Here is a 13,413-nt window from a genome sequence, read left to right as displayed (position 1 = left end):
ATAGTCCAGATATTATGTGCAGAGAATTCGTACCTAATCGTGATTTCAGCCAACACCATGAAAACTCATCAACTTTTGACATTTGTGTTGAAATTAATTAATTGAATTGAATTAACTTTTAATTAACTGAAATTAACTTTTGGCAAGGCAAGAGTCAATAACTCGAAAAGGCGTCATAAATACGCATAACTAGAAACTAAACCTGCTGCCTTAAGGCGGCAAATTAAAAAATCATGCAATGTGAAGTGTAATTTGTAATTCAAAAAGCTAGTAATAGTTTTGAAAAGGTCATTGAGACAAATCTAATGATGTATAACACAAGACTTCAGCATGGGTGCTTTGCCCCACTAGGTATCATTTCAATTTATATCGTGTCAACATTTTAATTTAAAAGCTAATAGTCTAAAGTTGCTCTCAAAATTATCCCTATTTATATTACTTTTTAAAATATAATTCACAGTAATTTCAAAAGCTTCATCTACAGTAACCAAAAACAGTTTTATTTAGCAGCAAAAAAATTTTATCTTGGCTAAAACAGTTATTCTCAAATAACTTAATAACGCATACACACAGCAAAACATAAATCCGTACACTTCATCCCAGTGAAACTGTCGACCGGCGGTAGAGAACACGGACCAATATCTGCCATACTTAACCCGCTATGGGCTCATGACCCGCATTGGGCTCGCTGCCCCATGTTACCCTACTTAGTTGTGTTATATTAATTATTTATTATTTTAGATCTAGATAATGAAAAACATTGCTTGAAACCAACCAATACAGACTTATTAAAATTGTATTGCTATTAACTATTATTGAGTTCTGGCATGTGGATGTCCTTCTCAATTACCAGTATCTAATTATGTAATTTAGTAACCAGTAATTACTGATCATCCAGTAAAGCCATAAAGCTGTTCTCTCACACGCGAAAATATTTACTAATACTAAATCTCGGGGAATTTTTCGATCATTTTAAACTCCTTCTTTCCAAGTTTGAAAATGTATCGGGCCTTCTCTGAAATTTTTCGCATATACTGTTTTTCTCTTCTCTATCATTTATTTTTCGCTGAATCATGAATGAAATGCAATTGCAATACATTTTTTCGTTATATATATAGGGCGCCGAGTAAAGAGCTAGATATTGGGAAAAATTTGTGAGTGGAATTAAATTTTAGCCCTAAATTTGTGCATTAGATGCAAAAATTACATATTTTTTCAATAAACTGTTTAAATCGCCAGTTCACCAAGAATAAAACAAAAATGATTTAAAACAAAAGGTAGATTTATTATGATGCTTATATTAATACTTAAATTCAATGTAAAATGTGTTCATATTAAAACACAGCAAATTTGCAAAATGTTACTTTATTTTTTTCGCATATAACTTCTTAGATAGGAAATACACTCGCCATTGCGAGTGTCCGTCGCTGAATTCGCTGAATTGCTGCGGTTGCTTTATTACAGTCCTTGGATAACCTATCATTTTGAGCGGTTACAACTGCTTTTAAGTTTTCATTTCATTATTTGTTTTCCTTAACAGTACGTCCTATTTTCCGACATATTTATACTAGTTACTGACCTCAAACTATAATTTATTAATGTTTTAATCTTCTTCGCCTCTTTAGGCACATTGATTTCATCAATTCCAGTCAATATTATTACCGAAATAGGACGTCAAAATAAATTGATTCTCGAAATTTCCCAAATGATAACACCAAATGATGATATGATGAAAATGATTATGATGTGATACGATCGTATCGTATACGATGCGGATGCTTCTCGATGCGATGCGATACGATATGATATATAATATAAAATAATATAATATAATATAATATAATATAATATAATATAATATAATATAATATAATATAATATAATATAATATAATATAATATAATACAATATAATATAATATAATATTATATAATATAATATAATATAACATGATATGATATGATATGATAGGTGATATGCTGCGATATTTCATATCATATCATTTTATTTCACAGTCATTGCCCGTCTTCAAACCTTTTGATAATACATTTCAACCGACAATTATGAGCAGGACGAGCTTATTTATTCTCTACACTGGCCAGACAGTTTCATAATATGATTCAATTTTGTGATACATTGCTATTTCTTTCTTTTCTTCAGCTATTATGCAAGTTTTAGCCGAATGTCCGGTTGAAAACATATACATTTTGACCAAAACTGTCAACTTGAATGAAATTCTGACTATTACCTCCAGTTGTAATATTTTAAAATAATTTTTCTTTTTATAGTGTGAAAATTAAGAGTATTTCCACAAATATTATCAATTAATTATATTATTTATCTTCATACTCCTTATTATCAACATAATTTCAGTCAGGAAGAAACCAAACAAAATCTGTATCAAGCGCCTATTAAAAAAATCAGTAACTATTGCTAATCCAATTCTTTCTCCACGTCAGCAACTAGCAAAGTATGGGGAAAAATGTACCGCATTGTCAAGGAAAATTAAAAATTTATTTAAAAACTGGAAGCAGACCTGGTCCGTATAAATGTAGGGTTGCTTCCGCAAGCACCGTATATAAAAACATACGCTTAAATTTTCCGATATATTCAGTACCCGGAGCTTCAGTAATCGCCGAGGATCCATCGCTGGTGGCCGCCAAACTCTGCTTGAATCTTGCAATGGCGAGTATATATTTTATGTTAAATCATTTAAAATACAACGCAACGTAAATTCAAGGCGAGTATATATTTCCTGTTAAATAATATAAAATAAGACGCAACGTAAATTCAAGTCGAGTATATATTTCATGTTAAATAATTTAAGATAAGACGCAACGTAAATTCAAGTCGAGTATATATTTCATGTTAAATAATTTAAAATAAGACGCAACGTAAATTCGAGGCGAGTATATATTTTCTGTTAAATAATTCGATCCTGAAAATATATATATATATATATATATATATATATATTCCGGGACTTGTCCATTATCTCGAATGTTTCACAATTAAGCTTTAAATATTTTTTTTCGGAATAGTGGCGAACAGTAAAAATGTATCATCTTTCTACGTTTTTTTCTTTATTTTAGCAATTTCATTTGTTTGCAGAAACTGTTTACGGTAGGGCGTATAAGATGGAGAATATAATAGAAGTATTTAAGTTTTTGACATCTCGTAACGCCCAATCCTACTGTGATGAAATAGTTAGACGAAAAGCGGGAAATAAATTAATGCTGCCGTAGAAGTTGCCTTTAGTCAGTAAAGGTCAATTTAGGGATTTAACGACCATAGTTAATTTGATGGGTATTATTTATGTTATAAATAATATTTTTAATTTATCTAACAAAAATATGAAACACCAACGAATTTTGGCCGCTGATTATAATTCAATTAGCTCCAGCATTAAAAATCTTTATGCTCTCGAATGATTCCCGAGACAAAAAAATCTTCTTACGTGTGCAAATAATTATATTAATTGGAATAGTTTTCCTGTGGCTAAAAAATTTTATATTCCCGTGCCAAAAAGTGTGCAAATAATTATATTATTCGGAATAGTTTTCCTATGGCTAAAAAATTTTATATTACACGTGCCAAAAAAATTGTCCGATCATTCAGAAAATATTATTTCATAATTTTCGAGACCATTGAATGTAATTTCGCTTTAAACACCACACAAAGTGTACAGGAAAAAAGCTGTAAGATTTGCTGTTACTAACCTTTTACAGAATCTCGTACCAGCACTCACACTGCTGCTGTTGGCAGTGGCAGGCATGGCTGCCGACGACCTCCAACCTGAAGTCGAACAAATACAAGGTAATACGGGTTCATGGTTGAACAATGAACGCACGTACAATATACTTGTAAGTGTGACCTCTACAGTTTAAGAAATTGAAATTTGTGAAAATTTTGGAATTGAAGTAAAGAGAAATTAATTACTCGCTCTTAAATCCATACAAATATATATCTAATGCAGCCAAAAGTTTACTGAAAGCTGTATGGAAATTCAAGATTTTTCTCACCGTATTTGCTCAGAGGGACGGTTCCTGGTCGGACTTAAGGCAACGAAAACATCACTTTCACTCGCCTTCTCGACCTCCACTCAGACGTGTTTCCCACGTGAGTTCTAGAGCAAATTAAATACTATTCAAAGGCAACAGAGCGATTCATGAAAGAACAGTCCTCACAATAATTAATTAGTGAACTGCAATACGATGTCGCAAGCGCCAGCATAATCTTGTGAAAAAGTTGATTGATATGGCAAGCGCCAGCAGAACCTTGTGAATAAATATGGCAAGCGCCAGCAGAACCTTGTTATGAGCCTCAGGTTAGGTTAAGTTTTTGTACGAAACTCATTGCGGTAAGGCATCGAAGAACGAAAGGTTAACATTGTTTTGTATTTAGTTACAGCTACCACCACCACCACCACTACAACAGACGATCGCCGTGGGTTTCGTCGCTCTGCACGAAAACAATTCAAAACCAAGATTGCGGAACTACCCGTTATGGCGGCGGATGAACTTGCAGGGTCTCTGCTAGAAGACTACTTTCCAATTGAGGACAGGGGCGGGAAGTTTCTGAAACTCCTCCCGGCTATAACTTTTAATTATATAACTCAGTCAACAACCACTATCCTTTCTGTATCAACGACCGTCCTCAACGCACAGCAGTTCAGTTCCTTCTTCAATAATCTCCCGAACGGCGTCTTCACGGCATGCGTTGCTGGATGAAAATGAGGGAAATGATGAGATCTTCGGCGCTGTGCAACTTTAATCACAGTATTTATCCACACAGCTTGGTTCAAGTAACCCGATCATATTGCTTTTCATTCACAGGATAAGGTACTAACCAGTTTTTTACTGCAAATATAGTTGCTTAAGTTGCCCCAGGTTTATTAACTTTATTAATCTGCGCATATTGGTCTGCATTAACCAATATACAGAGTGAACCAGAAATAACTGACCCTTTTAATTTGTTAATAAATAAAAAACTAAGAACAGAATGAAGTTGAAACCTGTTTTATTTAAAAGAAGAACATTTTTATGGTAATATTGTATCCTAGTTTTTAGGATACAATAACTAACTAGGATACAATATTACACACAATATTTTAACTAATACATATTATTAATACATAATAAATATTTTAACTAATACAATGATAAAATATTGTAATAGGATACAATATTTTAACTAGGATAAATATTACCATAAAATGTTCTTCTTCTAAATAAAACAAGTTTCAACTTCATAACGTTCTTAGTTATTTATTTATTAACAAATTAAAAGGGTCAGTTAATTCTGGTTCACCCTGTATAACACCATTTCACTCATATACTCATGAATTATGTTGTTGCGGCGAGGAACACAGATATAGATCCGAATATACTATCTCAATATGTTTCGCACTTAAAACGTCTCAAGATCGTGAAAATTTATATAAATATATTGGTTTAATTCGGCAGAAGTTCTTTCTTTATATAAGACTGATGACACAAGAATGTTTCTTATCGAAAATGTTCTGTTTTTTTTTTTTTCAACGAGTCCAACGAAATTTCTTGTTGGCGCTGGAAGTTCAAAAAGCAAGTCGCCAATGATATTGCCATATTATAACAGAATGAGATGTTTCAAATATTCAATAAATCATTCATTATTTCATTTTAACAATGTTATAAAATTACAATTACAATTCATTCATTTTAGTGTGATTGGAATTTTTACAACACCTAAACTTGGAATTTTGAAGTAATATAGGTGCCAAAGATGGGTATAGTGGATACAGATCAAAAATCAAAACTTGAAAATACTCGAAAAATAATTTCGAAGTCCTCGGTGGTTTGTAATTCGATAGCTGGAGACGCGCTCTTAATAAAGATGGCTCAAGATATTGCCAGTCATGAAGAGTCTAGGCACCGCATGACGACGCTGGTGCAGGCGTCGGGGCACCGCATGACGACGCTGGTGCAGGCGTCAGGGCACCGAATGACGACGCTGGTGCAGGCGTCGGGGCACCGCATGACGACGCTGGTGCAGGCGTCGGGGCACCGCATGACGACGCTGGTGCAAGATTCCAGGCACCGCATGACGATGCTGGTGCTGGCCCCATATATAAATTATTGGTGGCGCATCGATGATTATTGGTGGCTTTAGGTGGAATGGCCTCTGTTCCACCTAAAACCTGCCGATGGCCACCTCAACAGAAATGCACTTCTTCCACCAATGAATGCCTCTGGGCACCGATGGCGCATCAATGAGCCATCGATGGCCACATCTCGGAATGAATTTGAAAAAAAGCTGCCTGTAGCACCTAAAGGTTCATTTAAGAACTATCGACTGCCTAATTAGATTCGCATTTCTCTCGTGTACTAATGTATTTACATTTGAAATATTATGAATTGAATGGACGATAGGCTGAAATCATGGCTTCGTATGCATATACTAAGATGGCCTAGATTTTGATACATTATTTATTAAAAGAATTAGTATTCCATTCAAACTATATCATGGACAATCCATGTATACACAAGAGAAATACATATAACAATAAGTTGAAAGATGGTAGTTCATATTTTAGACTAGGTGCTACCGGGAGTATAATAACCCTAATGACAGTAGTAGGACTATGGCTACTCAAACTTTAGCTCTCGCGTAATTTCGTGAAAACATTTGAAACAAGTAACATCAACCTGCTTGAGAGCCTCAATGAAAAAAATACCCAACAGAGAATTATTACAATTTTTGAATAAAATGAGCAAGACATACCATAATTTATTAGATAAGCTCCCAAAAGTCTCTTATGAAATAAATGGAATAGCGAACAGAATTCATAACCAGTTAAATATACATAGAACGAAGAAATACCCGGTTATGCCGGCTATCATACTCCACAAGAACTTGTGATTTATAACAGTAAAACCTCTATAATTATTAAGTTAACCGAGCTAGTCAAAACGCTTCCAGTATTACACTTATATCTGTCGATTTCTACAAGCAGTCAACACTTTCATCTCGCAATTCCCCATGAAAATCATCGTATTATTTCCATGCGAGTCGATGTATCACGTGGTTATGACTGAAATTTAGTTTTAACTGAAGATAAATATGGAGAATTTCCTGCTATTCATGAAAATATATTGCTGCTGCCGCCGGCATCAACTTTTTATTATACCCTCGTTATAGCACCGTACTCGAAGAGAGCTTATATTCCTATCGATATTTTCTCAAATTAGGTGGACTAACTGGAAAGCTGGCACTGCATAATATCAAAATACTACCTGTTATGCAGCATCTTTTAATTGAGCTAGAAACGAGAGTAGATTGTACAGTATTCTCCTATATCAAATTCATTAGCCATTTATAATATAGGTGGGGATAAAAATTAATTATAGGTAGGTAGGTCCTGAAAAGGTGGCAGCTTTTTCGACACCTATCACGTAAGTCGTCCCACAAAACCTGCATTATCCACAAGTAGGGCCACAGACGTTGACCGCGATGGACATGCAGCGAGCGTATCAAAAGCAGCATTTCCAATACGGCCTGCAATGTCTGCAGGCTCGCCTGCTATATGAAGTGGTGATAAGAAGTAACTTGAGGACCTTGTTATGCGATTTGGAGTTACAGTAAGGCATTCGTAGGAGTTGTAAAATTTAAGGTCGACTTAGTCGCTTCCTTCATCTTTTCCCGGCCAGTCTCCAGATTGCTCCTGCAAGACATAAAATAAGGTAATTAATGATACGCGTCCCAAAATATGCAGCAGTTCCTTAGCTTCTCTCGATCACACTAAAAAGGAACAACGTGAAGAATCTTGAGCGAAGAATTAAGATGAAGACTCAATTTTTACCCACCTTTTAGGTCAAATTTAATTCTAAGTTAGGTTCATATAATTCAAATGTAAGTCACAACGCGCTGAATGTATTCAGTCATTTGCCCCGGTGTCCGCTGAGAGAACAACGTACTCTCACCTGAGGAAGTCAATAAAGTTATCTTGCTAGTACTACGTAGTGTCGGCATCGAGGTCGGAGTCGATTTAAGGGCTTAATACTTTCAAGCCACAGGAGTTGGCAAATTAAAAGCAAAATAGAAATGAATTCACTCTCTTTTCACAATTAACTCGACAATTGATATTCTGTTACTCCGGCCCAAGCAGAGTGTGGTTATTTGACAGCTTTGTACATGCATAATTCTGGGATTAAATGAACGAAATGTAAAACAATTATAATTAAGAAAAAATGTTTTTAATGAAACATGCATTTGAGGGATTTAATTTATATGCGAATTATAATTTGGGGCAATATCATTGCCTTACCTATCCAGTCCACATTGAGATTACTTATTATACAGGGTGCTTAGTAATAAATAAATAAAAGACTAGTACAAATATCATTCAATCAATTTAACACATTTTTAATCAATAATAAGCTAGCGGAGCTTGGAAATTTACCTACATGAATCGCGAATCGAATACTGCGGCTTTCAAATCCATACGTATTACTTCACTAGATTTACCTGCATCAGATACAATACAATTACTATCCGTTTAATCATAGTTTTAGTCATTTTTCTATTTTTATTTCCTTTAGGATATAGTTAGGATACGTAAATTAAATTACAAAAATATTCCATGTAAAATAAATTGGAACATATTATGACAAATATCAATCTCCTGGTATATATTCATATATCTCAAAACGTACCTGAATAGGCAAACTGTTCAAGATCCCCAGAAGATCTTCCTCGATGGGCGATGCACTGGGAAGATGTGGGAACAGCTGGTGGTAAGTAGGAGCAGTGGGTCTCATTTTTGGAAGCCGTTGATGGGAGTTTTGCTGTGAAGCATGTAGTGCATGGTCCTTGCCTAGCTACAAGAAATATGAGCAAAAGCATATTAAACCAATCACCTGCACACGTTTGCATGGCGTTTCACGCATAAAGTTCATCACAATAAACATTCTGCATGCAGTAGACTGTGCCATAGACATTAGGGGTTGTAGTAAATTTTCTACTATATGATGGCAGCAGTGGGAGAACACTGGTGCGTAAACTGCACGAAGACTATTTCTGGCATTTTTATGCTAGTTGCTTAATAATTATCAAAAAATATAATAACGTCAAACAAAACTGCTATTGTTATTGAAATATTGAAATAAGAAATAGTGCATGATCTATCATATAATTATAATAATATTTGCAGATCCATGAGCAACCGGAAAATGTCAAGTACCTAAATCAAGAGTACCTAGTCAAGAGTGCCATTGATGGTAAAAAGATTATTTTGGACTTGGGAAATTGCGACTATCATAATAAAAACCTAAAGACAAGTTTCACAATCAAAAGTTCATACAAATTTTGTCTCAGTTCACACTTGCATTGAAATCGTATTTCTCAAAATAACTAAAATTAAAGATTGATTTCCCAGTACAAGTTGAAATTTGACGTGGATATATATGTAACTATATGGACAGAACTGATAGTAGCAGAGCAGAGAGTTTTTTAGACTCTTCCTCAAGTTTAATTTTTAGTCGTATTAGTAGAGGAGCAAATTATCATGGATACCAGGCTTACCAGCATTATCATACATAAGATTTTGGTTTAAATCTTGAATAATTGAGGAAATTAAATGAGTGAGGGATACTGTTACATTTACATTTTATTGGGTTGGAAGGCAGAATAATGAGCCTTCCCTCGAACCATGATGTATTTCTGGACTGTTTGAACTAATTATTTTTACGTTAAATATATGAATTTTATTAGGGGGCAGATGTAGGGGCATGATTTAGGGGCAGATTTGGCCCCTACATTATCACAATCACAATTCGAGCAGGTATATGGTTCCCACAAAAATTTTTATTAAAAGTATACAACTGGAGTCATCACGATTCCATTTACGAGTGTTAATAAAACTTGGTCTGGCCGAATGGAAATGGAATTCCTTATTAAATGCTTTTCTTACTGCATGGTATATCATGGTAATGATATAAAATTTAGGTCTAATATTAAATGATATTGGTAATGATGAAATTCAAAACAGAGCAGCTAACAATAGCCTTACAGTCTTTGCGTTTTATTTTGTCATGGCGGCGACGCCTAAAATTGGCGTCAAGATCACAAGTTCGACGATAGTCTGAAGAGATATGTAATTATGCATTCTCCTGTTTCAAACTCAATAAAAGACTCACTATTAGAAATTAACTTTCGTATGCCAATTAATTTGGTACGCTACACAACAATTATCAATATTATGTTTCAAGAATAGAGTGATCCTAATCTTATTTATGTTAATTAACACTGAAAAGGGCGTCAGCAACATGGCGGCCATCAATAAAGTCAAGATGAGTGTAAAGTGAAATTAAACCTTTCCACGAAAATTGGCATCACATTATATACTTACACGTCAAAAAAATTAGTTCTTGGTGAGTAAATAATATTAGAATGAGAGGAATCACGAATTAATTCAGCTCTAATATAACTCCACATTGCATCAACAGAACTAAGCACCTACAAGCATGTTATGATGACTAATGATTCCAAACGCCGGTGTTTCGGCGAAAACAGAAACGCACAAATTAAAGTATGCCTGTTTTACTCCAAGTTAGTTCGCATATGAGATGTTTTCGAACTTCATATTCATAAAATTTCATAGAATATTAAAATGTGAAATGATTCCATCTTGTATTTTTAGTGATATTCACGGGCTGATTTAAACTTCCGAGTTATTGTGTACACTTGGTGATGTACCCATCACTAGTAAACAAAAAGATATCCGCCTATACCCGATCCAAAATATTCCTGTCCGGCTAGAGGAACCTAAGAAACGCATCGGCGTGATTTAATAATCACGCTGATGCGCTACTAGCAATGCTGCTTTGACCAACCATAAGCGAATGTGGCTTTGGTTGCCTTGCGCAATGATCGCCATGTCAGTGCATGATTATTTCGATTTCGTCAGGTAATAACCTCAAAATATCAGAATGAATTTTTCGTCAGCGGATTTAGTCGATGAATTATCATCGAGCGTGTCCTGCAGGTTCTCTGTCTCACTTATGTGGGGAAACATGATGCAGCGCGCCCCCCCCTTTTTTAAACTAAATTTTTGATGGAGTTTTAATTGATACGAGGTGGTTCTTTGTTTTATTTTAAGGTACAACTAATGAGGAATGTATGATGTGAATTAGACGCCTATATGTTTATTCAATTTTTAATGAAACACTATTTGGTAAAAAGTGTCAAAATGGGCCCATTGCCCCACCCCTGGGGCAATGGGCCCAAGGGCTTGGGGCAAGGCGCCCACCCTTGGTCCCTTTACCACAAATGCATATTTTTCGTTTAAAAATGAAAAAATAACACTCTACAGTTACAAATGAAAAAATGTAATAAAAAATATGACATTCACTCATTCATTAACAACTCAAGAAATCATATACTTATCTTGAAAAAATATACTCATGGCTTAAAAAATCTAGCACTGACGTGAAGAAAAATATTTCATTGACATAAAAATATATATCCTTGACTTGAAAAATATATCCTTGCGATAAAAAATTCGTCCTTGACATGAAAAAAATTATCCTTAACTGGAAAAAATATATTTAGTTGATCAGAACAAAAATTCGTTCCAGGTTCGTCCATAATCCAGATATTATGTGCAGAGAATTCGTACCTAATCGTGTTTTCAACCAACACCATAAAAACTCATCAACTTTTGGCTCATTGGTGTTGGCTGAAATCAACTTTTGGCAGGGCAAGAGTCAATAACTCGATAAGGTGTCATAAATACGCATAACTAGAAACTAAACCTGCTGCCTTGAGGCGACAAATAAAAAAATCGTGCAATATGAAGTGTAATTTGTAATTCAAAAAGCTAGTCATAGTTTGAAAAAGTCATTGAGACAAATCTAATGATTTATAACACAAGACTTCACCATGGGCGCTTTGCCTCGTGACACGCGTGGGCCCGTTGCCGCACTAGGTATCATTTCAATTTATATCGTGTCAACATTTTATTTCAAAAGCTAATAGTCTAAACTTGATCTCAAAATTATCCCTATAAATATTAATTTGAAAATATAGTTCACAGTAATATCAAAAGCTTCATCTACAGTAATCGAAAAAAAATTCATGTAGCAGCAAAAAAATTTATATCTGGACTAAAACAGTTATTCAGAAATAACTTAATAACGCAAACACTTAGCAAAACGTAAATCAGTACACTTCATCCCAGTGAAACTGTCGACCGGCGGTAGAGAACACGGACGAATATCTGCCATACTTAGCGAGAAACCCGCTATGGGCCCATGACCCGCAGTGGGCTCGCTGCCCCATGTTACCCTATACAAGAAGAAATGAAAGATTTAAGACCATGATATTCTTTTATTTATGCCGTGATATGTTTTTATTCTGAGTTAGTTGAAGATGATGTTTATCAATTAACTACGTTCTAGAGTGAAATAAACCATAATGGGGAATGAAATTATAGAATATATTTTATAAGAACCGTTTGATGCATTTCAGCACGCTCTATATACGTTTCATAGTTTAATAATATTACTTCAAATTCAGTTCACCGTAATTAAGTTTCATTGGTGGTGTTTGAGCAATGATAAAGAGATGGCCACTCGTGGTAAAACTATATTGTACCATCAATTAAAAGGACTCTATAAATCATCGATGATTCATCGATGAATGACACCTATACTCGCACAACCTCTCAATTTTCGGTGTTTTACCGTCAAATTTTGGCAGATTTGGCCACCCGCAGGTACGCCACGTATAATCTACCATCGCCGCCTAAAATCATCGACGCACCACCTTTGGGAACGGCATTTTTTAATTCTAAAAACTGCATTACACTTCTCAGTTTTTATGTGCGATTGGTGGATTGCAAATTCCCGGGCAAGATGATTTGAGACCTGACCGACATATCAAGACATTATCCAGTAGCGGTCATGCGGTGATACTGTTGCGGGAGAGGGGGCAACACATATGGGCTACCCCAACGGGATAGTTAGATAGAATGAACAGACTATAAATGCAAGCATGAACTATATATTTAACGATCAATATGTATAAATAAACAGGCAATTTCATGAGAAGTACACCAATAATCATATGTAGCCATCAGATCGGAAATGTCAAGTTGAACTAAGGTAATATTGAACATTTAATTTGGCTGGGCCTATCCATAGTCACCGGTGTTGTAGCAGAGAGGAAGTCACAGTTCAGCGAAATTAGCTTCAGTCAAATCTATTCAAGGTGTTGGATTCTAGCGGAGGAGCGCAGCGCTTGCCGAGATTACAACTTGACTTCTGTCCAACGTTGCAAACAAGTTGCAGCTTCCTTCTACGCTGTTCGACGAGTGTGAGAAATGTTCCAACCATCGACCAAGTCCTGGCGACGTACAGTGCCGGAAGCGTTACC

General features: G+C 35.1%; 1 protein-coding gene and 1 long non-coding RNA gene across 2 annotated transcripts; one reads left to right on the top strand and one right to left on the bottom strand.

Moving 5' to 3' along the window:
• Window positions 1-2,653: 2,653 nt before the first annotated feature.
• LOC125178479 lies at window positions 2,654-13,107 on the bottom strand. The gene is made up of 3 exons (XR_007156917.1): window positions 12,954-13,107; window positions 3,855-3,860; window positions 2,654-2,664 (listed from the first exon to the last, which is right to left on the bottom strand). It is a non-coding gene; the product is annotated as an uncharacterized LOC125178479 (long non-coding RNA).
• LOC108667604 lies at window positions 3,738-4,882 on the top strand. The gene is made up of 3 exons (XM_018154648.2): window positions 3,738-3,816; window positions 4,036-4,119; window positions 4,405-4,882. Exons 1-3 carry the CDS (start codon window positions 3,774-3,776, stop codon window positions 4,728-4,730), a joined length of 453 nt encoding a protein of 150 aa, XP_018010137.1. The 5' UTR covers window positions 3,738-3,773; the 3' UTR covers window positions 4,731-4,882.
• Window positions 13,108-13,413: the final 306 nt, after the last annotated feature.

This window comes from Hyalella azteca, unplaced genomic scaffold (genome assembly GCF_000764305.2).
Source record: "Hyalella azteca isolate HAZT.00-mixed unplaced genomic scaffold, Hazt_2.0.2 contig10082, whole genome shotgun sequence".
Lineage (NCBI taxonomy): Eukaryota > Metazoa > Arthropoda > Malacostraca > Amphipoda > Hyalellidae > Hyalella > Hyalella azteca.
Note: the sequence above shows the minus strand (reverse complement) of the source record. Positions and strands in the feature narration are given on the sequence as shown.

Coding starts and splice junctions, on each gene's coding strand:
- LOC108667604 (XM_018154648.2), top strand. CDS start 3,774: ATGGCTGCCGACGACCTCCAACCTGAAGTCGAACAAATACAAG. Junction 3,817..4,035: donor TGAAGTCGAACAAATACAAG/GTAATACGGGTT, acceptor GTATTTGCTCAG/AGGGACGGTTCCTGGTCGGA. Junction 4,120..4,404: donor CACTCAGACGTGTTTCCCAC/GTGAGTTCTAGA, acceptor TTTTGTATTTAG/TTACAGCTACCACCACCACC.